Source organism: Malus domestica, chromosome 14 (assembly GCF_042453785.1).
Source record: "Malus domestica chromosome 14, GDT2T_hap1".
NCBI lineage: Eukaryota > Viridiplantae > Streptophyta > Magnoliopsida > Rosales > Rosaceae > Malus > Malus domestica.
The window spans coordinates 18430542-18454569 of record NC_091674.1 but is presented as its reverse complement, the minus strand read 5'-3'; the positions used below and the strand labels follow the sequence as shown (position 1 = coordinate 18454569).

At 37.5% G+C, this 24028-nt stretch overlaps 2 protein-coding genes and 1 long non-coding RNA gene across 3 annotated transcripts; 1 reads left to right on the top strand and 2 right to left on the bottom strand.

Annotated features, from left to right (window-relative positions):
- Positions 1-14763: 14763 nt before the first annotated feature.
- Positions 14764-15408, bottom strand: LOC103431655 (late embryogenesis abundant protein At1g64065-like). Its single transcript, XM_008369832.1, has one exon. It carries the CDS (start codon positions 15406-15408, stop codon positions 14764-14766), a length of 645 nt encoding a protein of 214 aa, XP_008368054.1.
- A 4979-nt stretch (positions 15409-20387) lies between these two features.
- On the top strand, positions 20388-21248 carry LOC103431354 (uncharacterized). The gene is made up of 2 exons (XR_528867.4): positions 20388-20552; positions 20958-21248. It is a non-coding gene; the product is annotated as an uncharacterized lncRNA (long non-coding RNA).
- A 1905-nt stretch (positions 21249-23153) lies between these two features.
- LOC103431360 (late embryogenesis abundant protein At1g64065-like) lies at positions 23154-23786 on the bottom strand. The gene has a single exon (XM_008369512.2). The coding sequence runs from the start codon at positions 23784-23786 to the stop codon at positions 23154-23156; it is 633 nt and encodes a 210-aa protein (XP_008367734.1).
- Between the last annotated feature and the right edge of the window lie 242 nt (positions 23787-24028).

The window sequence follows — 24028 nt, the reverse complement described above, 5'->3', positions numbered from 1 at the left end:
CTACAGATGAAGAGAAGGCATAAAGGCGTTACTAGTAGTACCAAGAAGCCAATAAGGATTAATATGAACAGGGAGAGTATGGGAAGAATATAATTCTATCATTTGGCAATCTTTTACTCTGGGACAATTTTTATATCAACTTCCAGTGGCTGGTTTTGTTGTAACTTTGCTTGTTTCAACCTCAAGGGTTTGAAGAATATGTAGTGTTGCGAGTTATATATTAGTTAAAGTGTAAATAGTAGTTTATTGTCCCACATTGATGAAGTACATATGTAATACCAATTGTAACTCCTATATATACTCCACTTTGGAGATTAATGAATATATAAGAAATTCCCAAATGTTGTCATATATATTTTTGGTATTTACCATGTTTAGTTTAATATGGCATTAGAGCAGTTCGCTCTTGGTGACATGTGTGCTTCAATTTTGTGCCCACATTTTTCGTGATTTCCTTCGTGAAAAAAAAAAAAAAAGTGAATAGTGTCGCTCTACAGTACAGTGCATGAACAATGGTCTGCTATGTGAATAGTGGTCCTCTATAGTGCCGTAAACAGTGATTGCTACAGTGCCGTGAACAGTGCCTCTGCTACAGTGTTCTGATAAATTGTTTTCGTTTCGCTGCGTATCTTTTGTGCCTTTATTGTTCGTGATTTTGTTCAATGTCTCAATATAATCATAGTGTTGTTATGCATCTCGGTGGAACAAATAAATGGATAATTAATATTGGGGCCACTGATCATGTGACTAGTGACCCTAGAGTGTTTGATGAGTTATGTGACTATGTTCGTGATCCGTATATTACTAGTGCAAATGGAGCACATTCCCCTGTGTAGGGTGAATGCACTATCTCTCTAACTCCAACCTTATCACTGGTCCGTGCTTTACTTGTTCCTGATGTTAAGTGCAATCTTTTGTCAGTAGGAAAACTTCTTGATACCTTATATTGTTTTGCTCACTTCTACCCTACGTATTGTTATTTTCAAGATATTCAAACTCAGAAGATAAGTGGTCATGGTAAAAGAATAGGGGGTTTGTACATCTTGACTATGGAGGATACTGTTGTTTCTGGTTCAAATAATCATCAAGTTTTAAGTGCTAAAATGGATGACAAACATCAAATTTGGTTGTGGCATCGACGATTAGGACATCCATCGTTTAGTTATATGAAACATCTATTCCTTCTTTGTTTCGCACTTGTAATGATTCAGAGTTCAAGTGTGAAACATGTGTCATGGCTAAGAGTCATCGTGCTTCCTTTCCCGTAAGCGATTCTAAAGCTACTTTGCCATTTAATTTGATACATTTTGATGTGTGGGGTCCGGCGAAAGTTACTTCTAATGGATTCCGTTGGTTTGTTACTTTTATTGATGATTGTACTCGGTTAACTTGGGTGTTCTTGATGAAGAATAAGAGTGATGTTCCGTTACTTCTTCAAGAATTTTGTACAATGGTGTCTACTCAGTTTCAGACCAAAGTTAAGGTCTTTAGGTCTGATAACGGAGGAGAATATGTGAATCACACTTTGACATGTTTTTTTCGTGATCATGGTATTATTCACCAAATGACTACTCCGTTTACACCCCAACAAAATGGTGTTTTCGAATGGAAGAATCATCAAATAATGGAGGTTGATCGCTCCTTAATGTTGGATAAATGTGTTCCTAATAATTTGTGGGGTCATGTTGTTTTTTATTTGATCAATCGTGTTCCAAGTAAGGTTCTTGATTTTCAGACACCGTTCGATGTGCTACAAAAACATGTTTCTCTTGTTTCAGTATCAAAACTTCCTCCGAAAGTGTTTGGGTGTATTGCGTATGTGCATGTCTACTCTTATCAGTGGAGTAAACTTGATGCATGTGTTATCCGGTGTGTCTTTATTGGGTATGCTAACAATAAAAAAGGCTATAAGTGTTATCATCCTCCGAATCAAATAACTTATATTACCATGGATGTCACCTTCCATGAGGAAGTTTCGTATTTTGTGAAGCCTCTTCCGACTCTCCACTTCAAGGGGAGAAAGGGAGTGAAGTGCAAATTCGAAGATATGGTATGGATGATGTGTTACAGGCAAAGTTGGGAACATAACCTATTATGTTGCATGATACTAATCAGTCGACTACAGATAGTGATCGATCCCCTGTTATTCCCAGAATTATTTCTATTGACGACAGATCATATATGACCAGCGAGTTGCCTGTTATTATGTCTGACGAATTACCTTCTGATGATCGGTTGCTTGCTGCTGATATGTCTAACAAGTTACCTAATGATGGTTCGTCCAGTGATGATTCTTCTAACAGTTTGGTACAAAATGGTGGCATACATGAGGTAAATTCTGACAATTCTTCTACTTATCAGTTGCCTTCACGAGCTAATCGTGGAAAACTTAAAGTACAATATGAGCCTGATATGCATGCCAAAGCCAAATATCCTATCAACAATTATGTGTCTACTCATCATTTATCCAAACCATATGCATCTTACATATGTCAACTATCTAGTGTATCAATTCCAACAAAATTGCAAGATGCTTTGTCTGACCCTAAGTGGGTTAATGCCATGCAAGTTGAGATGGAAGCTTTAGAAAAGAATTCTACTTAGGATTTGGTTCCTTAACCAAATGGGAAGAAAGTCGTTGGATGTAAATGGGTGTTTACTCTTAAGTACAAAGCAGATGGTTCTTTTGACCGATATAAAGCCATATTAGTTGCTAAGGGTTATACTCAAACCTATAGGGTGGACTATCAGGAGACCTTTGCTCCTGTTGCCAAACTTAATATTTTGCGTGTTCTTCTGTCCTTAGCAGCAAACCAGGATTGGCCTCTGTTGTAGTTTGATGTTAAGAATGCTTTCATTCATGGTGATCTTAAGGAGGAAGTGTATATGGATCTCCCACCTGGTATTGGAACATCTCCTGAAAAAGGTGTTGTATGCAAGTTACGAAAGGCCTTGTATGGTTTGAAACAATCTCCTAAAGTATGGTTTGGGAGGTTTACAAGTTCAATGAAAAAGTTTGGGTATATCCAGAGTCATTCAGATCATATTTTGTTTCTAAAGCGACAAAATGGTAAGTTAACTGCATTGATTATTTATGTTGATGACATGATGGTGACTGGTGATGATCAGTAGGAGATACAACGCCTTCAAAAGTACCTAGCTACTGAGTTTGAGATGAAAGAATTGGGTGAATTGAAGTATTTTCTTGGAATCGAGGTTGCACAATCCAAGCATGATATTTTTCTGTCTCTACGGAAATATGTTCTTAATTTGTTAGCTGAAACAGGTATGTTAAATTGTAAACCTGTTGATACTCTGATTGAGCAGAATCATCGTCTGGGCTTATTTCCAAATCAAGTTCCTGCTCATAAGGAACGGTATCAGAGGCTTGTGGGGAGATTAATTTATTTGTCTCACACTCGCCCTGACATTGCTTATGCAGTTAGTGTGGTAAGTCAGTTTATGCACTCACCTAGTGAAGCTCATATAGATGCAGTAACCCGTATTTTGAGGTACTTGAAGATGGCTCCTAGCAGAGGCCTGCTTTTCTCCAAGAATGGTCATTTGAATGTCGGAGGGTATACAGATGCAAATTGGGCAGGTTCTATCACTGATCGGCGATCTACATCTAGATACTTTACGTTTGCGGGTGGTAATTTAGTTACTTGGAGAAGCAAGAAACAAAAGGTGGTGGCTAGGTCTAGTGCAGAAGCTGAGTTTCGTGGTATGTCGCATGGTGTATGTGAGTTGTTGTGGTTGAAAAAATTGTTGAGAGATCTTGGGTTTAAACCCAAATGTGCTATGAAACTTTATTGTGATAACAAGGCTGCTATTGAGATTGCTCATAATCCAGTGCAACATGGATCGAACAAAACATGTGGAGATTGATCGACATTTCATTAAGGAAAAATTGGATGTTGGAATTATTATGTTTCCGTTTGTGAGATTTGAAGATCAACTTGCTGATGCTCTTACTAAGGCTATGTCTAATAGTGTGTTTTCCAGCTCGCTTGACAAGTTGGGCGTGCGTGACATCTTTGCACCAACTTGAGGGGGAGTGTTGCGAGTTATATATTAGTTAAAGTGCAAATAGTAGTTTATGGTCCCACATTGGTGAAGTACATATGTAATACCAATTGTAACTCCTATATATACTCCACTTTGGAGATTAATGAATATATAAGAAATTTCCAAATATTGTCATATATATTTTTGGTATTTACCATGTTTAGTTTAATACGTAGAACATGAGATTGGGTAATGCGAATAATATAAGCACACAAATTAAACCCTCTTTTGATAATTGTAGCAAAGTATGTAAGTAGGGATCGTTCTAAACCGGGGATTATGAGGGCTTGCTAAAACCTCTAAACTGACTCAAAAACAAAAAAACAAAGTTAAAAATGTAAACAAAAGACTTTAAAACAAGAAAGTAAAAGGGGGATTTGGGTTTGGTGAAGTTGAAAGTAAAACAAATAAACTAAAACTTAAATAGATTTTTAGCTAGGCAGATTGTAAAACGAATTTGAGAAATAAGATGATGGATGGATTAGTTAGAGGTCCGTTCTTCACACATGACACACTTGTACATGAATCGATTTCCAATTGCTTTTCAATAAACTATGATGCTCAACACCCCAGATTGACCGTGATGCACAAATTAACCCTCAGATTTTCCTTTACTTATTGAATTGGATGAATGCATGCGACAATCCAAATTATTCTCTAAAAGTCCCCTATATGAATGCATAATAGAGATACAATCAGAGATCATTACGTTCAATGAAAATCATAAGTGTTGACGAGGCAATTGTAACTATGAATGCATGATACGTTTGCCAAGAATTCAATTAACGCGATTGTGACAAGCAACCTTCACTACTCATGAATATAAACTTGTAACAATTAGGTGAAACTCATTTATATTCTAGCATCTAATTTATGTATGAAAACTAAGTATGCATCCTTAATAAACATACAAGAATCAGTTATGAAGAAAATAGATAATTGAATTGCAATCACAACTTATCAAATCACAATTGGAAGAAATCAATTCATATCACAAGCATGTTCATGGCTTCAAACTTCCCCCTAACTAAATAGGGGTTTAGTTCCTCATGTTCACAAAACAAAGATAAACAGAATTATACATTGAAAACAAAAGAAAGAAAACACCTAAACGTTCCAACGATCCATGTTGGATAGCAAGCACGTACAAGAACTTTCCTCTTCTTCTTTGCTGCAACTCAAGGTTGGAGTGATGTTTTGAAGGGTTGTTTATGTGGAGGAATGGATGGGAAGGAGTTTAGATATGTAGGGAGAGGCAAGGCAAGGCTTGGAGAATGGTTAATTTCTCGATGATTTCAATGAGGCTGCTGCCATGGGTATTTATAGGGAGAGGATGGACTTGTTTAATTCAATTTTCTGGTGGAAAACAAGTAGGTGACACACGGCATTGATGTGGAGAATAATGGTGGGTTAGGTCTTGAATCATCCACTCAATTTCTGTGCACAATCTACTCATTTTCTGTTGAGTTGGGGATGAATCATCCACTCAAATGTCATGGTGAGGTAGGCATTGCATCATCACTCAAATTTCTGGTGGAAAGCAACAAGGATGTGAATTTCTGTGATTTTAGGGATGAATCATCTACTCAATTTCCTAGTGGGTTAGGTATTGAACAATCACTCAAATTTCTGGTGGAAGTGAGTCAATACCCACGGCATTGATGAATTTCTGGGGTAGGCATGGTTTTGAGTGAAATTTTGGTCAATCCTTCTAGAAACCTATCCCTTCTTGCAACTTGTATTTGTTTCACCAGATTTTTAGCATGTTCCTAGCCTCTTTTGACTTCAAATTCGTCCAAACTCCTTGCTCCATGCATATGCACTTCATTCCAAGCCCAATTTTTGCTCCTAAAAGCTCCAAAATGCTCCTTTTTGCATACTTTGACAATAAAACCTGAAATTGCACGAAAATGACTTTAAACACTAAACTAACTAAGGAAAAACAACATAAATGCATGAGAACAAGCCAATTAAGTCGCATAAAAATGCTCCTATCATTGGGCATGGAGGAAGTTTCAAATGGGGATGGAGGAAGTTTCAATTGGGCATGGAGGAAGTTTCAATTGGGCATGTTCTCCTTCGTAGCCTCAAGCCCCCTTTGCTGTGTTCGATCAACTTCAACCCTCACGAGATAATTTTTTCTTATTTGCCCTTACAAAGGGGTACAGGAAGACCTAGGAAAACTTTGGAAGAGACCCTAAGAAAAGACTTAGAGTACTTGGATCTAACGGAGGACATGACACAGGACAAAACACAATGGCGTTCTAAGATTCATATAGCCGATCCCACTCAGTGACTTGGATTTTCCAAGTCTCCAATCGAGAAGTTTTCCTCACTCGGGAAATTAAGGGAACACTACCTCAACCTACATGCTCCACTCACAAAGCTTCAACATACAAGCTTCAACAAAAGAAAATTCAAAGAACTTAGCGAAGAAGGCTTTGGTGTATTTAACACAATACGTTGAAATGAAGGAAAGCTTATTTATTGATATCCCCGATAAGTTACAAATATGTACATATACTTGAGTCAAAATAAACAAACAAGAGGGAGCCTTCACAAAGGTTGCTTAGGAGAAGTCTCAGCAGTCGGTAGTGCCCCAGAAAGAGAAGGCACCGGAGGGGGATCATTCGGAGCCTCAGTACTGGACAGAACCCTAGAAGGAGGAGGCATCAGAGGTTGATCATTTGGAGCTTCATTATGCGGTACAGCCCCAGAAGACGAAGGCAATAAATGCCTTTGGAACAAACCCACAAATCTCTGATGATCAAGTAAAACCTGACCATCAGATTCCTTCATCTGGTCAAGCTTCCTCTTCATGTTTGTAGCATAGTCATGTGCGAGCCGGTGCAACTGTTTATTCTCATGCTTAAGCCCTCTAATCTCCTGTTTGAGACTCATCACTTCAGCCGCCAATGATTCAACTTGGCGGGTTCGAGCAAATAGGCGTTGGGCCATATTAGACACAGAACCTGCACACTGAACACTGAGAGCCAGAGAATCCTTAACAGCCAACTCATCAGACCGTTTGGAAAGTAGTCTGTTATCTTTGGGAGTGAAAAGGTTCATGGCCACTACCGCAGCGGTCATATCATTCTTCATCACAGAATCCCCAACGGTAAGAGGACCAGTAGGGGAGACGAAGGATGGGCGCCATATGTTGTCTGGAGAAGGTGGGGCTGCCTCTTCAACAAGGTTCAAGTCAAAACGACGGTCAGAGAGGCCAGACATTTTCAAATGTGTTGAAGAGAGAAGAGGTCGGACAAATCAAGATCTTAGAAGTGCAAGAATGGAGCTTCTACTGGTGGATATTCAAGTGTGCTTTGGAACTTAATGTCAGCCCCTATAAAAATCTGCACTCGACGAAGCTTCAGAAATCGAAGAGGCGCCTGCTCAGAAATCGAAGAGGCGTTTACTTTCTCAAAAGCTGGGTTGCTCAGAGACCACGAGGGTCGATCTCAGAAATCGAAGAGGCGTTTGCTTTCTCAAAAGCTGGGCTGCTCAAAGACCACGAAGGTCGATCTCAGAAATCGAAGAGGCTTGCTTTCTCAAAAGCTGGGCTGCTCAGAGACCACGAGGGCCGATCTCAGAAATCGAAGAGGCACCTACTTTTCCAGCCTTGTCAGCACCTGTCACACGCACACTCAGCTTTGTGGAAATTATGGGCATTCTGTCGAAGATTTCTGGCGAAGTAGAAAGCACATGAATCGTACTGTTCAATCACCCACTTCCCACACGCAACAGTAGCTCATGGGTACCACAGATAACTTTGCCAAAGTTCTCTGACAAAGTTGAGACACGTGAAGCTTGCAGCTCCCACTACATCGCTCTGACTAAGAAGGGTAAAAGAATAGCAAAGAAACAACACTAACAAAGTTTAGACACATAAATTTTGAAGGTCTAGCTACCATATTATTACCCACAAGGGTAAAGGAACAGTACCACTGCTGGATAATTGGAAAGTCCCGGTGTGTCAACCTCTGTGCTTCGTGGCAAGGTAGACTAGCAAACATGCCCAACCTTTACTCACATTCGAGAAAACACTCCCAACAAGATTGCTTGCTCCAAAATCGAAGAGGCACCGCCCTCCGAATCTCGAGAGCCAGACTCCCAACATGATTACTTTCTCAAAAATCGAAGAGACACCGCTCTCCGAATCTCAAGAGCCAGACCCCCAGCAGGATTGCTTTCTCAAAAATCGAAGAGGCATCGTTCTCCGAATCTCGAGAGCCAGATCCCCGACAGGATTGCTTGTTCGAAAACCGAAGAGGCACCACTTTCCCAACTTCAAGAGCTGGATCTCCTTGGATAAAGCTTGTCTGTAATCTTCACACGCAACATCAGCTTTCCAGATACCACAGACCACTTTTTCAAAGTGCTCTGATAGAGTTAAAACATGTGAAGCTGGCAGCTCCCACTACCGTACTATAACCAAGCAAGGTAAAGGAATAACATTATTACTTGATGTTAGGGAGACTCCTATATATGTTGACCTCCATCCCCAACGGACAGGCAGACCTGTAAAAATGCTCAACATTTCCTCTTATCTGAGAGGGCACTCCCAACGAAGCCTTTCGAAATATTCAGCTTTCTTTCCCCCCGATAATACCTCTGTAAACAAGCTATACTAGAGCAAGAATATCTCATATCATCAGGGTTAAAAGCAAGAGTATCCCATATCATGCTTTTTCCCTGTCTTTTCCTTTGGCCTTGTTCTTACCTGCAAGACAAGGAGAAAAAGAGCAATCAGTCAGCACTTTGAATCAAGCTTCCAGCTAGGAACTGACTGCCTGGAACCCCTTACCTGATTACTTACCTGGCATTGCTCTCGAGTACTCATCTTCAACATCTTATGCTTTGAGGGAAGATACCGCATCTGCCTGAGGAACAGATAGGGCAAGTGAGAAGGATACAAGGAAGCATGTGGAGACAAGCGTAACAGCACACGTGCCGATACATCCACTACTCTGTCAAAAGCAAAAGTATCCCATATCAGCAGGGTCGAACGTACACTAGATTTGATGGACTTGTTTTGACCCTCAAATTCTTCAGTCGGCCTTATACTCTGGAGGAAACCAGAAAACCCTCCAGCCCAGTTCAAGAATAAGCCTGTGGAAAGTTACTTCTTCAAAAGCAAAAGTATCCCATATCATCTCTTCTCATTTTTCTTCTCTTTATCCTTCATGCTGCCTGCAAGATAGGGAGAATGTGAACAATCAGCCGGAGCTCTGATTGCTTACCTTGTCTGTCACCTCTTTCAGCAGATCCCCTAGCTCGGCGACTTGAGGGACTCCTACTACATGGTTTGTATCGCGCTTGACCAAGCCTGAAACTACAAGTAAGCTTCAAGTGAAATTGATACATTACCTTGTGCATCTCCACCAGTTACAGATACCACCCCTGGATGGAGGAAGAGTACTTCCAGAGAAGATGCCACATCTACCTATGAGACAGATAAGGCAAGTCAAGACGATACCACACTCCGGTACTTAGAAGTTTCGTGGTTACGAGATCATTCTCCCATAATATTTCCTAATGTCATTTGTACTAAATCATTCACTTGTACTCACTAAAGGAGAGCTTGAACCTATGTACTTGTGTAAACCCTTCACAATTAATGAGAACTCCTCTATTCCGTGGACGTAGCCAATGTGGGTGAACCACGTACATCTTGTGTTTGCTTTCCTATCTCTATCCATTTATATACTTATCCACACTAATGACCGGAGCAATCTAGCGAAGATCACAAAAAGTGACCGTTTTCGCTACCTAGGATCTATCTTGCAAGAGAACGGAGAATTAGATGGAGATCTCAATCATAGAATACAAGCTGGATGGATGAAGTGTAAGAGTGCATCCGGCGTGTTGTGTGACCGTCGTAGGCCACTGAAGCTCAAGGGAAAATTTTATAGGACGGCAATAAGGCCAGCGATGTTGTATGGCACAGAATGTTGGGCGGTGAAGCATCAACACATACACAAAATGGGTGTAGCGGAGATGAGGATGCTTCGTGGGATGTATGGGCACACGAGAAAGGATAAGATTGGGAATGAGGATATCCGAGGTAAAGTAGGAGTAGCCAAAATTGAAGGAAATATGAAAGAAAATCGGTTCCGGTGGTTTGGACATGTGCAAAGAAGGTCTACTGACGCTCCGGTTCGAAAATGTGACTACGGGACAGAGGTTCAGGGCCGAAGGGGTAGAGGAAGACCTAGGAAAACTTTGGACGAGACCCTAAGAAAAGACTTGAGTACTTGGATCTAACAGAGAACATGACACAAAACCGAGCGCAATGGCGTTCTAGGATTCATATATCCGACCCCACTTAGTGGGAAAAGACTTTGTTGTTGTTGTTGTTGTTGCCCTTACAATCAGTCTCACATGCCATGAACGTGACTGAGTTTAATGGAAACATTAACAGTTCAGTGAACGAAAAGAATCATAGCTGCACATTTTAACGAGTTAAATGACTAATAATCAAGAAAATAAAGTTGATGAACTATTGCTCCAATTGAATTAAAGTTGATGAACCATTGTTGTAATTTTTTCTATACTTTATTATTTCTTAGCCCTTGAAATATATTTCCACGATCAAGATGTTTGTGCCACGTAAGAAAGAAAGAAAAGAAATTAAGGCTTCTTCTTCCTCTCATGCACGACCTTTTCATCATCCTTCAGCCACCTCTCCACTTCAATCTAAATTTTTGTTGTTAAATTAAAAAAAAAAAACATTGAAACCAAATTTTCAGTTACTGCGAATGAATTGAAATTAAATATATTAAATTGCAAAATCAAAATCGAAGAGGATAATACGGTGGTATTTGATTTCTGATGGCAACGAAATTGAGCAAGCCCAAAACGAAAATCATGCCATGACCCTGTTGTTGAACGGCGACAGAGAAGGAGATGATGACGACGGAGGGGAAGTCCAGTGAAAATTGGTATTTGGTTATGGTGGCGAGATGGGACCAGTGAGCGGATTTTGTAGCAGGTGTAATGCCCCTGCCATGGTTTCGACATAAAAGAAGAGAAGCGTTTAAGAGCGTGGTCAACAGAGAGAGGTGGAGGAGGGGATGTAGGTGGGTTCGACATTGGTGGGATAAGGTCGGCTTCCTACCATGCCAATAAGCACTTGCATAATCCTTGAAGGGAACATGAAGCATGCCATGCGGATGTCTATGTCAAAAGCAAGCTAATAAAGCACACATGAAGGATGCCAAGTTAACTACAATAAAACAATCATGCCGAACTAGTCATTGTACCTAGACAAACCCTACTCGAAAAGCACTATCAAACAATCAAGCTAGACCTACAAAATCCGCAATTGCAGAGCATGCATGGGAACAAAAAAAAGACAACAATGTCATACAAAATTATCAAGAAAGACGGTCCTACTACAGTCTACAGAAACCATGAGCTTAATTTTCCTGGTGAATTCGTACCTCTACCTTCAAGCCTCAATACTCGCCTACACTTGACAAGCATCAAGACCCTAAAATCCTTAGTAAACATGCAAGCAGAGGGAAAATCAAAAGAAAATTCTGCTTTCAACGAAGCAACATGAACAAAATTCCAAAAAGGAGACACGCCCAAATCCCTATGGAAATCAGCAAGGAAAAGTGGAAAGAATGAAGATTTGTCTTAAGAAATGAAGAGCATTAAACTGCTATCCTTCAACCAACAAGAATACCTAGAGTTTCCTAAGGAAAGTGAATTATGCATTGGAAACTAGATGAAGCATCATCACGCAGTCGTCAGGTGGCACGTAGGAAGTGAAACAGGCCCACCAAGTAGAACGTGTTTTGCAGTTTTGGGACTCCAAGCATCATCAAAGCCCAATCGTTGTGGAAGCATCATAGGCCAAAATTAAATCCATAAATAAAGTGTGAAACTAAGAGTATGCAAATTTACGATTATGCCACACTAATACAAAATAGTTTAATGGATGCCACGTCCATGCAAATCACGCATATTTATCATGCCATTATAATAATAATACATTAAGGAATTGTTATTAGCACTCCAAAAATCTCATTTGGCACTCCAAGCTTTCCATAATTAAAAATAAAAATACACTTGTGAGGAGAGTAGAATAAGATTTTTGGAGTGCTAATAACAATTCTCATACATTAATATTACAATTCGAGTCACTCCAAGCATGTTACATGCTTATATGAGCCCAAGCCACGTAATGAGGCTTGCCGAGTGAATCATGGTGTGAATGGTTACGCAAGTTAACTGGGTATATGTGGAATTAGAATTGTGGAAGACTTTTGGCTGCCTGGGAGTACCAAAAGTCCAAGCCCATTTTTGACTTCACGTGGAAGGGTTTGAGAGAGAACATACCAAGTTTTATTAACAATCCAAATGCTTCTTGCAAAATTCATTTGACAAGTGGTTCTTCGCATAGTATTTTATGACTCATAAATATTTTAATTTTCTTTTTCTATAAAACGCAATAAGTGTTTTTGATTTTTAGAAAATACTTTTACCTATTCCAAAATCAATCCGAAACATGCCTGAATGGTTAAAGTTGACCATTTCCACACAGACATGAAGCAACACGATGCAAACAGAACCCCTTATCCCGAATCGTCAACCTTAACTAATTAGAAGAGACCTTACATGAAGAAGACTGGTAACGCATCTGATCAAACAAAAAAGAACAAACTATGTGAAGGAGAGATAAGAGATTATCCAAATATGCTCAAATTAAATGCGACAACGTCGTAGTCAAGAAAGAGAGTGAAGGAGAAGAAATCAAACAGGAAGAGGAGAGTTAGAGGTGGTTTGAGACTAAGGTGCTTAAAAAAAACACCCATGAAAAAAAGCTGTGAGGGTTTTAGGTGTTTTGTAAACTGAAAAAAAAAAAGGCTTATTTTGGAAGCTGCTGTGAGAATAAGCTGAAATCAAAGGAAAAAGCTGAAACTGCTATTTGCAGCTTTGGAAAACTGGCTTGTTTTCAAAGCACATGGAGCTATAGTGCTCTTTTAATGAAAAGACCCACTATCATACTGCTTTTTTTTTTTTTTCCAAAAGCACTTTTACAAAAAAGTTTACCAAACACTCTGCTGATTTATTTCACAGCCACTTATTCTCACAGCACAGCCATTTATTCTCACAACAGCTTTTTTTCAAAGCACAACAATACCAAACGGGCTGGTTTGGTATTGCTGTGCTTTGAAAAAAAGCTGCTGTGAGAATAAGCGGCTGTGAAATAAATCAGCAGAGTGTTTGGTAAATTTTTTTGTAAAAGTGCTTTTGGAAAAAGAAAAAAAAACAGTCTGATAGTGGGTCTTTTCATTAAAAGAGCACTGTAGCTCTGTGTGCTTTGAAAAAAAACCAGTTTTCCAAAGCTGCAAATAGCAGCTTTAGCTTTTTTCTTTAATTTCAGCTTATTCTCACAGCAGCTTCCAAAATAAACCCTTTTTTTTAGTTTACCAAACACCTAAAACTCTCACAGCTTTTTTTCATGGGTGCTTTTTTTTTAAGCACCTCACTCCCAAACCACCTCTTAGTCTCACATATAGTATATAGACTTTACTTGTTTGCCAAAAAAAAATTATAGACTTTACTCATTGACACACGCCCAAATTAGCTCACTTCATCCCAATATCGGTCAATTGACGTGGGCTTTTTTGCATGCATAAAACATTGCCAGGAGGTCGAGATCAAACAGGAAGGAAGAGGATTGAAAGTTGAAACAGACGTTACAGCCACCAGCAAAAACCGACCAAGAAACATGCTCCACGTTGTGATAATAGATGCAGATCATATGGAACGCTAAATCTGGGGAACAAACCAAATTGACAAAAAAGTTATATGTTTAACCGCCAGGAGCCAGAGAGTCTATGACCTCAACAGACACCTCCAATTTCAATCTAACAAACACTTAATCAGAATTATCGTGATGATAACCACCTCCTAATTAACCTTTAATTATGAACGACAGGGATTTAGACTTTTTGGGTGATGCTTTTAGTGCCAGTAAAAATATAATTAAGTACAAGATTTCCCATTTCTCTACACAGAAGCATGTCATTGGGCTACCGACAGTTGAGGAATCGATTCACTTGGCGTCTTTTTTTTAAGCCAAGACGTTTGCGTTCCGAATTCCAGGCCAAAAGGAAAGGACGTCTTTCTCCCTTCGTTTTCTAGCATGTATTCGAAGTATTGACTGAACAAAGTTATGGATTCAAGTATTAATCATGCTAAAAAGCTTCCATATGGCACTATATGCTAGCATCTATATATATCACCCATTTTTTTGGTGAAACACAGCTGTGATCAAGTGGAAAGAACGAAGAGAAAAACCTGGTCATAAAGAAATCTCAAATCTTATAATTGAAATGGATAGGAATTTTGTCACTGATTTTTTAACCATTTGCACTCAAATTCAGTATTTTTCGATGTTTTTGCACTCATAGGACAGGTGCAAAAAAATGAAAGGTGAGTGTTACAATCACTAACAATTGAAATATGCGAACAAAAATGACACAAACTTTCTATGAAAGATGAAGGCGTGTGTGTGTGTGTGTGTATATATATATATTACAACATACAAAATTGGATCAAGTATTAAGCAAGCAAATTAACAAATTAATGGTTGAATTTCTAGAAACTAGATCTGTAAACTAAATCCCAAAATATAAACTATACCAATATCATTAACAAAAACACTACCTAAAATAATCATTATTTGCATACTAAATCCTTAACTGTCTTATTCTTCAAAACAAGAACCATGGTGCAATTCATATCAATAGTCTTCCTCTTCTTCATGATATTCATCAGATGCACTCTCCCACTAATCTTTGCATAGCTGCTAATGTTCAAATATCCAGAATTAATCTCACTCCCTAAACCACCAATTTGAACATCCTTAGGCAGCCTATTAGACCTCACTTCAATACTCAAGTTCACCTTCCGAGTCCCTCTCGCTTTCACGCTACCCTTTGCAAATTTAGCTTCGCCGACTTTGAACTCTCCGTACCACAAGCTCGCGCTGCTCCCCTCAAACTTGTACTGCCCAAAGTTTTTGTTCTTTATCGCCATCTCAGTAGATAACGTTGCGTTGAACGAAGCTGCTGGAGAAGATGTGGACTTCAGAGTTTTGATCTGGACAGAGCTGAGATTGAAACCGGGGGATTTGACACGAAGAACAACCAAAGCAAAGACAAGGATGACTATGCTTTGAAGGACGATGCCTGCGAAGACGTAGACGAAACATTTGTTGCTTCTTTCTCTGCGTATGGCTTTGAAAGTGGGGTTTTCTTCATCGCTCCGGCGGTGTAATCTGGATGGTGCTAATGGCCAGATTTGGCTCTCTTGATCTGCCATTGTTTTGGGGGCTTTAGAAAAATATTGTAGAAAAATGTAAAGGTGTGCTGGATTTGGTTAAGAGTTTTGGTTAATGACGGGGGTTTATATTGAGTGGGGAGTGAATGGGGTGGTCGTGTTTAAAATTTGAAGCTTAGGGGATAAGAATTGGTCAGTCATGGCCTACATCCGTGTCGGCTCTTGATTGTGGGATTTTATTTTATAGCTTTAGTCCTTGTATTTTAGGTGAGGTTGCACTCTAGCCCATTTGTCTCGAGTATAATTCTGTAGTTTACTAATTGTTCTAACAATATGGTACTTTTCTCGAGTATAACCCTAAGAGAGAAAATTTTACGGTGATGTTTCCTAACAATAAGGTACTTATGTCAACAAATTTAGCACGATCCGTGGCACATGTGATGTGTTTAATTTACACACATAAAGATGGAGGTAATGTATACGAAGATGTGAAGAACGAAGGATATATGAAGTTAGGGAGCGTGTGGAAAGAGATCGAATACGAATGTAAGAAAGAAAAACTACGAAAAGAAAACCTATTAAAAGGAGTCTTCAGTTTCATTTGTGTACACTTTCATGTGTAAACTATGAAGAACTCATTGTATCTTGCTGTAGAAGAAAGAAAGAGAGAAAGAGAAGTAGAGATTAGAGAGAGAATATTCAGTTTATTAATGATTCACAAAAACTATTCTTAAGGTGGTTACACATGCTGGTTATATACCAGACTAGGTAGCTTACTAACTAAGCCACACACTCAACTCACAATATATTGACATTTGTCATTTTATCTAACCATTGAATCATAAGCTCATAACAAACATCTAACAGCCTATATTATTCTTATCATCATGTACCTTTGGTCTATCGCTCTTTTCTCCAATCATAATTCACCTATATTTCTTATAAAAAAGTGAAAATTAAAAACTAAAAATATATAAGATGGCCATTAAACTCTCCAATTTCTTCTCCATGGCACACTACTGAGTGATTTGAAAATCATCGTTTTAAATCTTGGACTTAAGGATCTAATTGATACATAATACTCATACCTCTTAGTGGAACATAGCATTGTAGCTAGCCGGACCTCGAACTCTCTTAATTTATCCTCATATCGTTCATTTGCTAATTTAATCAAAGTAATTCACAAACTCAAGTCATTGTCTTTGAATTGGACAAATTAGAAAAGTACGTGTGTAAAATTTTAGGGCTGTATTAAAGAAATATATCCAAGCAGGAAGGACCAAAAAAAAGTAATTTAACCTTAGCTATATAATAAACAGCATTCACAGTAGCTCCAGAAACCTCTAGATATCTTTATAATTTTCATTTTTGTGAAATAATAGTTCACAAGTGGAATTTGTACGGCACCACGCAGTGCTTTCTTGACGAGGTCAGTAACGGTCAACGATAAATCTGGGAAGTCACCTGTTTTTTTTTTTTTTTTTTTTTTTTTTTGTTTCATCACTTATTTGATCTTCCAGAGTACAAAGTTTTATTAAAAATGTCATAAATGATAGAGTTGCGACTTCTTCTGGTCCAAATAGGTCCTTAAATATTAAATCGTACTTGAACAAAAAATGACTAAGAGCATGCATGCCTCAGAAATTTGAATAAGCCGTACATACTTATGTAAGAATCCACAACTGCTCATATCCTTCAAATCGCACGTTGTTGTTTACCAAATCGTCTTTAGGAGAAATTATCGTTGTCACAGGCAATAAACAATTAATTTATTTTGAAAAAAATTATAAAGAACATATATAACTGAATCAAACAGAAATTGAAACTGATTATTTTCAGATTTTTAGAGGTTTCCTCAGAAAAGAAGAATGATTCAAGGGAGGATAAAAGGTGTGCTCATAACAATGCCACTTCTATGTGAACCAAAAAAAAATTGGCAAAAGACACTTTCCAGCTGAGAACCTTCCTGTCTCCCTTTCTTTCTAGTTAGCACTAAAAGCGGAAAAAAACAAATGTTGCATACATTAACTATTCAAGAGACTTGTTTAGAAAGTGTTTTTAAATTACTGAAAACGCTTTTAAAAGGCACTTGCAGTGCTTTTTTATGATTAATTTGCATTTTTATTAAGGATTGGTTTCAAAAATATTTTTTATAAAAGTAGTTTCAGTATTTAAAGGCACTTACCAAACGACCTCATAGTTTCGTCTGAAAAAAAAAAAAAAAAAAAAACGTACTCATATTCATCTTTACAGGTAATATATTTATGGGGTTTGTAAACTTTCATTTTTGAATAAGAGGAATCAAAACTTGGTTTAAGATTGCAAATTGATTCTAGTCCTTTGACTAGATATCCCCATCAAATTTTATTTGAACCAATATAATCTCTTTCTACACAATTTATTCTTTACACCCATATTTTAGGCTTTTTAGCCAAAATGGTCTATGAGATTAACATAACTCCTCAATTTAGTTCTTGAGATTTGAAATTGATAGAAGTGGTTATTGAGTTTGTCTACCATCAAATCATTCTAATCCTTTAACATAATTTTTCACGAAAGAACTAAAATGATTGATAGATGGTGGACAAACTCAAAGAACTAAAATGATTGAGAAGTTATGCCACTGAAAGACCATTTTGGCTAAAAAGTTTTTTTTTTAATTATATTATCAATATCTCTTTAAACCCAAATTTACTATCTAAACTACCCTCACAAATTTAATTCGATAAGTAAATTTGAGCTCGTTTGAATATGCTTTTAAAATGACTAAAAGCGCTTTTGGTGAAAATATTTTTAGAACCAATTTTTAGTAAAGATGCAAGTAAATCCTGAAAAAAAAACACTTAAAGTGCTTCCTAGAATAAGCACATTACTGGTGCTTTTTGCAGAAAACACTTAAGTGCTTTTGGAACTCAAAAATATTTTCTCTAAAAGTGTTTTCAGTTATTTTAAAAGCACATCCAAATGAGCCTTTTATCTTTACACTTTTTTAGAAAATGAAAACCCATAACCATGCTTTGCAATTCATTCAAGGCGTAAAGAGAATAGTAAAATGAATGAGGTCTACAACAATATGTGAGTGATCATTCAAAAGAGCTAATCGGCTCGTTGGCTTATTTGGCTAATTCATCGCTAAATATTGCAGTCTCTCTCGAAAGACATTTTACCCCGTAAATGTTCTGCTTTTCATTCAATCTTAATACAAAGCAGGTTTGTGTAACTTGATACTCAATTTTCCTGTTAATGCTTGATTGGGCAACCTCTCTCTACTGTCCAATCTATTCTCACTGGTCTGGTTTTCGTAACATTGTGCATGCTTTCTGTGCTGATACGTGGTTCAGATGATTTGGACTTGTTTTCTGTGTAAATCTGTTGTAATACGTGTGCATGTTTACAAGTGTGCTGATAATCAGATAATTAGTATTTCTTAAGAGAAATTAACACAATGTTCACGAGATATATGTCATTTAGATTGAAATCCCTAACTAAATGGACACTACTTGAACAAACTAGTTCTTCATGAATTAAGAAATATGAGGATATCTTCCAATCTTAAACGAGATGGTGAATTTAAAATTTAACTTACTAACCAAGCAATCGCTAAAGTTAAAAATACTTAGTCTAGTGGGAGTGCTATTAATAGAAGCGTACCACTAGATTGAGAGTATTTGGCCCTGTGGAAGTACAACTAAAAACAATTTACTACTAATAGAGTTTGATTAAATTGTACTGAAGTAAAACTTCTCATTCATCTTGTTGTAGATTGAAAAGATGTAAGATCTCCACTCGACTTTAGATGTCAATTGATTGCTGCATGATACATGAGATTTGTCATTGTGTTTTTTGCGCACTCCAAGAGACTAAAAACTAGTTGTTCTTTGGAAGGGAATCACTCTAAAGAGAGGAGGATAATACTCTAACAGGAGGGGGATTGCGTTAGGCCACATAATGAGGCAACCACTTAGAAATGTATCATACTAAATACAAATATAATACGTCATCACCATCTATGTGAATCAAACTCATCATGACTTCTCACTGTGAAGATGAATACTATTTTTGACCCATTATTAATTATTTGGTTAACACATTTTTAATTTAGGTACTAATTGAAAACTCAAACTATTCAATTAGTTAAAATGAAAAAAATGTGTAACTTAAGGTCATCTCCAACCGAGCCGGCTAAAGGTCCATAGGCCAAAACATAGTCCGAAAAAGACCCAAAACTATTTCCAACAGTAGGCCAAAAATGAATCTAACTAAAAAGATTCGGGCTAAGGTCATCTCCAACTGAATGGTCTAGAGGGCCAGAGGGCCGAAAAAACCCCAAAAACTGTCTCCAACCGAGGGCTACGCTAGAGGGCTCGTGGGCCCCACGGAATCTGAAAGGGCCAAAGGGCTGGCCACAAGCAGCCAGCCAGCCAGCTCGGCCTGGGTCAGAGGGCTGAGAATTTCTATCGGTTATAACCGACAAAAATGCTTAAACAAAAATTTGAATCCAACGGCTAGCTAGCCGTTGTATTCAAATTTATTTATTTATTTTTTTTTTGGGCCTTTTTTTTTAATTCTTAAAAATTCAAATAAAAATTTCCCTATAAGTACCTAAACCATTCATTAAATTTAAGTTCTAATTTTTTTGGTTTTTTGGGCCAGTTACAGTTGTAGTTTTTAAATATAAGTTGTAGTTTTTAAATTTAAGTTGTTGTTGGATTTGAATTTAAGCTATTGTAGTATTTAAATTTAAATAATAAATTATGTTTGACCTTATGGCCCTTTGGCCCTCAGTTGAAAAATGTTTTTTGTGACAGGATTTAAACAAGCCATATGACCCTTTGACCTTAGTTGGAGAGGAAGGCAAATATGATCTTGCACTGTTTATTAAAATATTAATATTTTAAAGGACCAGATGACTAAAACGAGCTATTTGGCTAACCATTTGTTGTAGATGGCCTAACTGGCCGAAGGGCTGGCTACACTTAGCAAGCCCGGTAGCCCCAGGCCTAATATTATGGCGGGCCATACCCACGTGCAGCCCAGGCCCTCTCCTCTCCCTCTCTCGCAGCTGCTGCCTTCTCTCTTCATTCCCTCTTCCATTTCCGATTCCGCAAATTCACCTTCTCGGCGTCATCTTCTTCTATTCCTCTCAGCCTCTCACGGTCGCAGCACCACTCGCCCGCTCACACCAGGTACACCTCTTAAACCCGTCTCTCTGCTTTTTTATCTTTGCTGATTGATAACTTAATTTGGGTATTATTAATAGTTTAATTTAGAGTTTGATTGAAGGTTTAACTCAGGTTTATAATCAGGGTTTTACTTATGTTATGAATTAGGTGGGTTTTGGTATTTTCAGCTCCCCAAGTATTTCACTTTCGTTGTGGATTGTTGTTTTTGGAATTAATTAGCTTTGGGTTTTTCATTTTTCTCATATTCCCGCCTGATTTGGCTTCCATATAAAAACCAACAAATCACCTATAACAAGTCGCTTCCATTTGTATTAACTTCAGGTGATTTGTTGGTTTTGTTTGTACATAGTTTCTATCGACAGTCTTCTTACCCATATGAATACGATCATCATTCTGTTCTTCTTGTAGGAGGGAGAGAGAATTTCAAGTGGTTATCAAATTTCCTGCAAGTAATTTCGAGTTTTCCTCTACTTGGTTGAGTTTATTGTTGCTCGTGTAATAGTTAGCACCTGTCTTTTCTTGTAATTTCTCGTTAAGCATAGGATGACCGCCGAGTATTTCACAAAATGTCTCAAAGAAATATGACATTTTGGGTTATTTGCTACTTTACTTGTAAATCCAAGTTTTGCTATGAAAATTGTATTTATCAGGAAATTCGATAAAACCGCTTGCTGACGATCTCTATGATTATCACAACAAAAATGTTTGATCATGCTTTCTTTTTACTCCGAGACAACGGTGAATAAGGGTTCTATTTGCTTGTTTCTTTTTAAGACTTTTCAAAATCTTATACATTTAACGATAAGTGACATTCAAAATATGTCTGAAATTTTTATTTTAATATAGTAGTTTAATTCAATTAATCAATAAAATTAAATAGCAAACTTAAAATAATAAATTATTGAGGGAGTTAAAAAATAGTCCATTCGGTTTGAGATTGTATATAAATATGATTTGACACTCTTCATTAATTTCTTACAAGACTATAACCTGGACGAGAGCTAAACATAGCTCTTTCAGTTGAAGATGACCTAAAATCCCCCAATGACATTCTAAACTCTTCAATCTAAAATGATCAACCCCAAACCTTGACGGACCTTCAAAAACTCTTAAACTTAAGTCAACTTCGACTCTATCTAACCTTATAAAGTTTTAGAAGTAATAAGCGTGGGACAAAATGGTAGTTTGCCATATCTTTTATTTAGTAATAGACCACCTTGCAATATAGTTTGTGGCCTATCCTAAATTATGTAATTGAACTTATTTTCCTTAAACATGATACATTTTCTTAAATCCTATGTCCAACTTGGTATTTAATCTAAATTTACCTTACTTTTTGGTCTGAATATAAGGTTCTTTTTAATTCTTATGCGACAACTAACCAAAACATGCACAGACGCATGAATGCATTAGGTATGTTCTACATTGTATTTATCGCGTGAAGTAGGTCTGCTTCACGCCTCTTCATTATATTTATATGCAATATTAAACACACATGTTGCCCTTCCTATTCCTAACCCACCTAATCATGCACAACTATAGAATAATTAACTATATACCATCCAATCAAACCTTCGGAATAAAGCTATATTGAGGATCGAATAAAAAATTAAATATGCTTTGGCCTTTAATTATTTTACTATATTTTAGTTTATTTTTCATGAACGAAAGATAATACAGATACTTGGCTTCTCCTATTCTCCACTTTATAAGCAAACTATTAAAATAGGAAACTCATTATTTCCAGCAGCCCACATGTTTCACATAAACTAATAAAATACCGTACATTGGCTGGGTGTGAATCGTTCAGGATCCCACAAATTTAAGGCATCTCATCTTCTTGCTTCTTAGGTTTGAAAATTTTCATAGTAGAGTAGAATTTTATTGCCAAACAATTTAATATGTTATATTGTTGACTAACAAATGAATTATTGACCTTCATGTCAAATTAAAATCCGACAATATAATAGGAGCGGTGCTATTCACACTTCTTTTTGCCTTTCACATATTTCTATCAATTTCAACTGTCGAAGCATATAAATTGAAGACAGATCAAAGGTGAAAAAGAGTGTGGATCATGCCACCCTATTATATGCTAGATATTTTGATAAGAAAAGCATAACTATATTATCCATACAAGGGCATATATGACATGGGAAGCATTTTGAGTTGGTCAAAACAGAGACCACATGCATAATATGTACTCAACAGCTACATGAGCACAACTTATGCCTTGTCCTCTCCTGAGATATATTTGACAAGTTCATTTTATGTGTTTAATTATAGTCAACTAAAGTTGGCCTGTAATGCAAACATCGGTTTGAGGAAATTAGGGGGTCACTATCATCTCTCGAATAAATATTTTGACAACTTCATCAACCTTTTTTTATAGTCTTATTCACAGACTGCCAGTTGGAGTATCTGTTGATTTTTACACACTATTAGATATTTGAATCTTATATCATCATGGCATCACTTTCACATAAAAAAGGGTGAAAAAAAGAGCGAGCAGTTCAACTTTGAAATAAAAACAGTACCAACACAAATAAAATAAATTTCCAGAAAATATTTAACATGAATACAGAGAAATAATCTTGGTTATTTTCATTTGCATTTTAAACTTTTGAGCGTCTTCGATGACAGATCAAATGCCATGGTGCAGTCCATGGTGGAAGACTTCTTCTTCTTCATGATAAGCATCAATTCAACCTTTCCAGTCAACTTAGCCGCGCTGTTGAGTGTCAATACCCCACTGTTCAATTCACTGCCAAGATTGGTACCGCTCAATGCACTTGAACTCAAGCTCACCTCAACGTCAATTTTTTTGGTTGAAAGCATTCCAGCCTTGCTCTTTGGAATAGAAACTTGCCCGACAGTCGCACCTTGGTACAAAAACGTGACAATGGCAGCATCGTACTTGTATGGGCCAAAATTTGTATTCTTGACTTTGATTTGGGTTGTGAATTTAGTGTCGAATGAAGGTGTTGCAGGCGCAGAGTTGAAGTTTTGGACGTTGATGTTGCCTAGCCTGACCTTTGGGGTCTTAACTTTCATGACGGTGAGACTCAGCGCAGTTATGACCAAGATCTGAAACACAATGAAAATACCAATATAAATGGCCAACTTGGTTCTCTTCTTGCGTTTCAGCTCATCGGCTGATTGCAAAGACTCTGCATCACTTCTTCTGTAACCATTTGCTGGTGCCAAGGGATAGGCCTGATTGGTTTTCTCAGCCATGTTAATATCCTATTCTTTTCTGATATGAAAGTGGGAAGAAAGGTTTTCTGATTTTTTGTAGGTTTGTTTTCTTGGATGAAACTGAAAAATGGGGAAAGTTGTTTGTGGAAATGGAGGAAGAGTTGCGTGTTATATATAGTTTTTGAGTATGGACCTATTTTTATTAAGTTATATGGTGGAGTGAATTTCCAAGAACGTGTAGTATGGGAAAGGAATTTAAAATTTTTAGTATTTTATTGCGG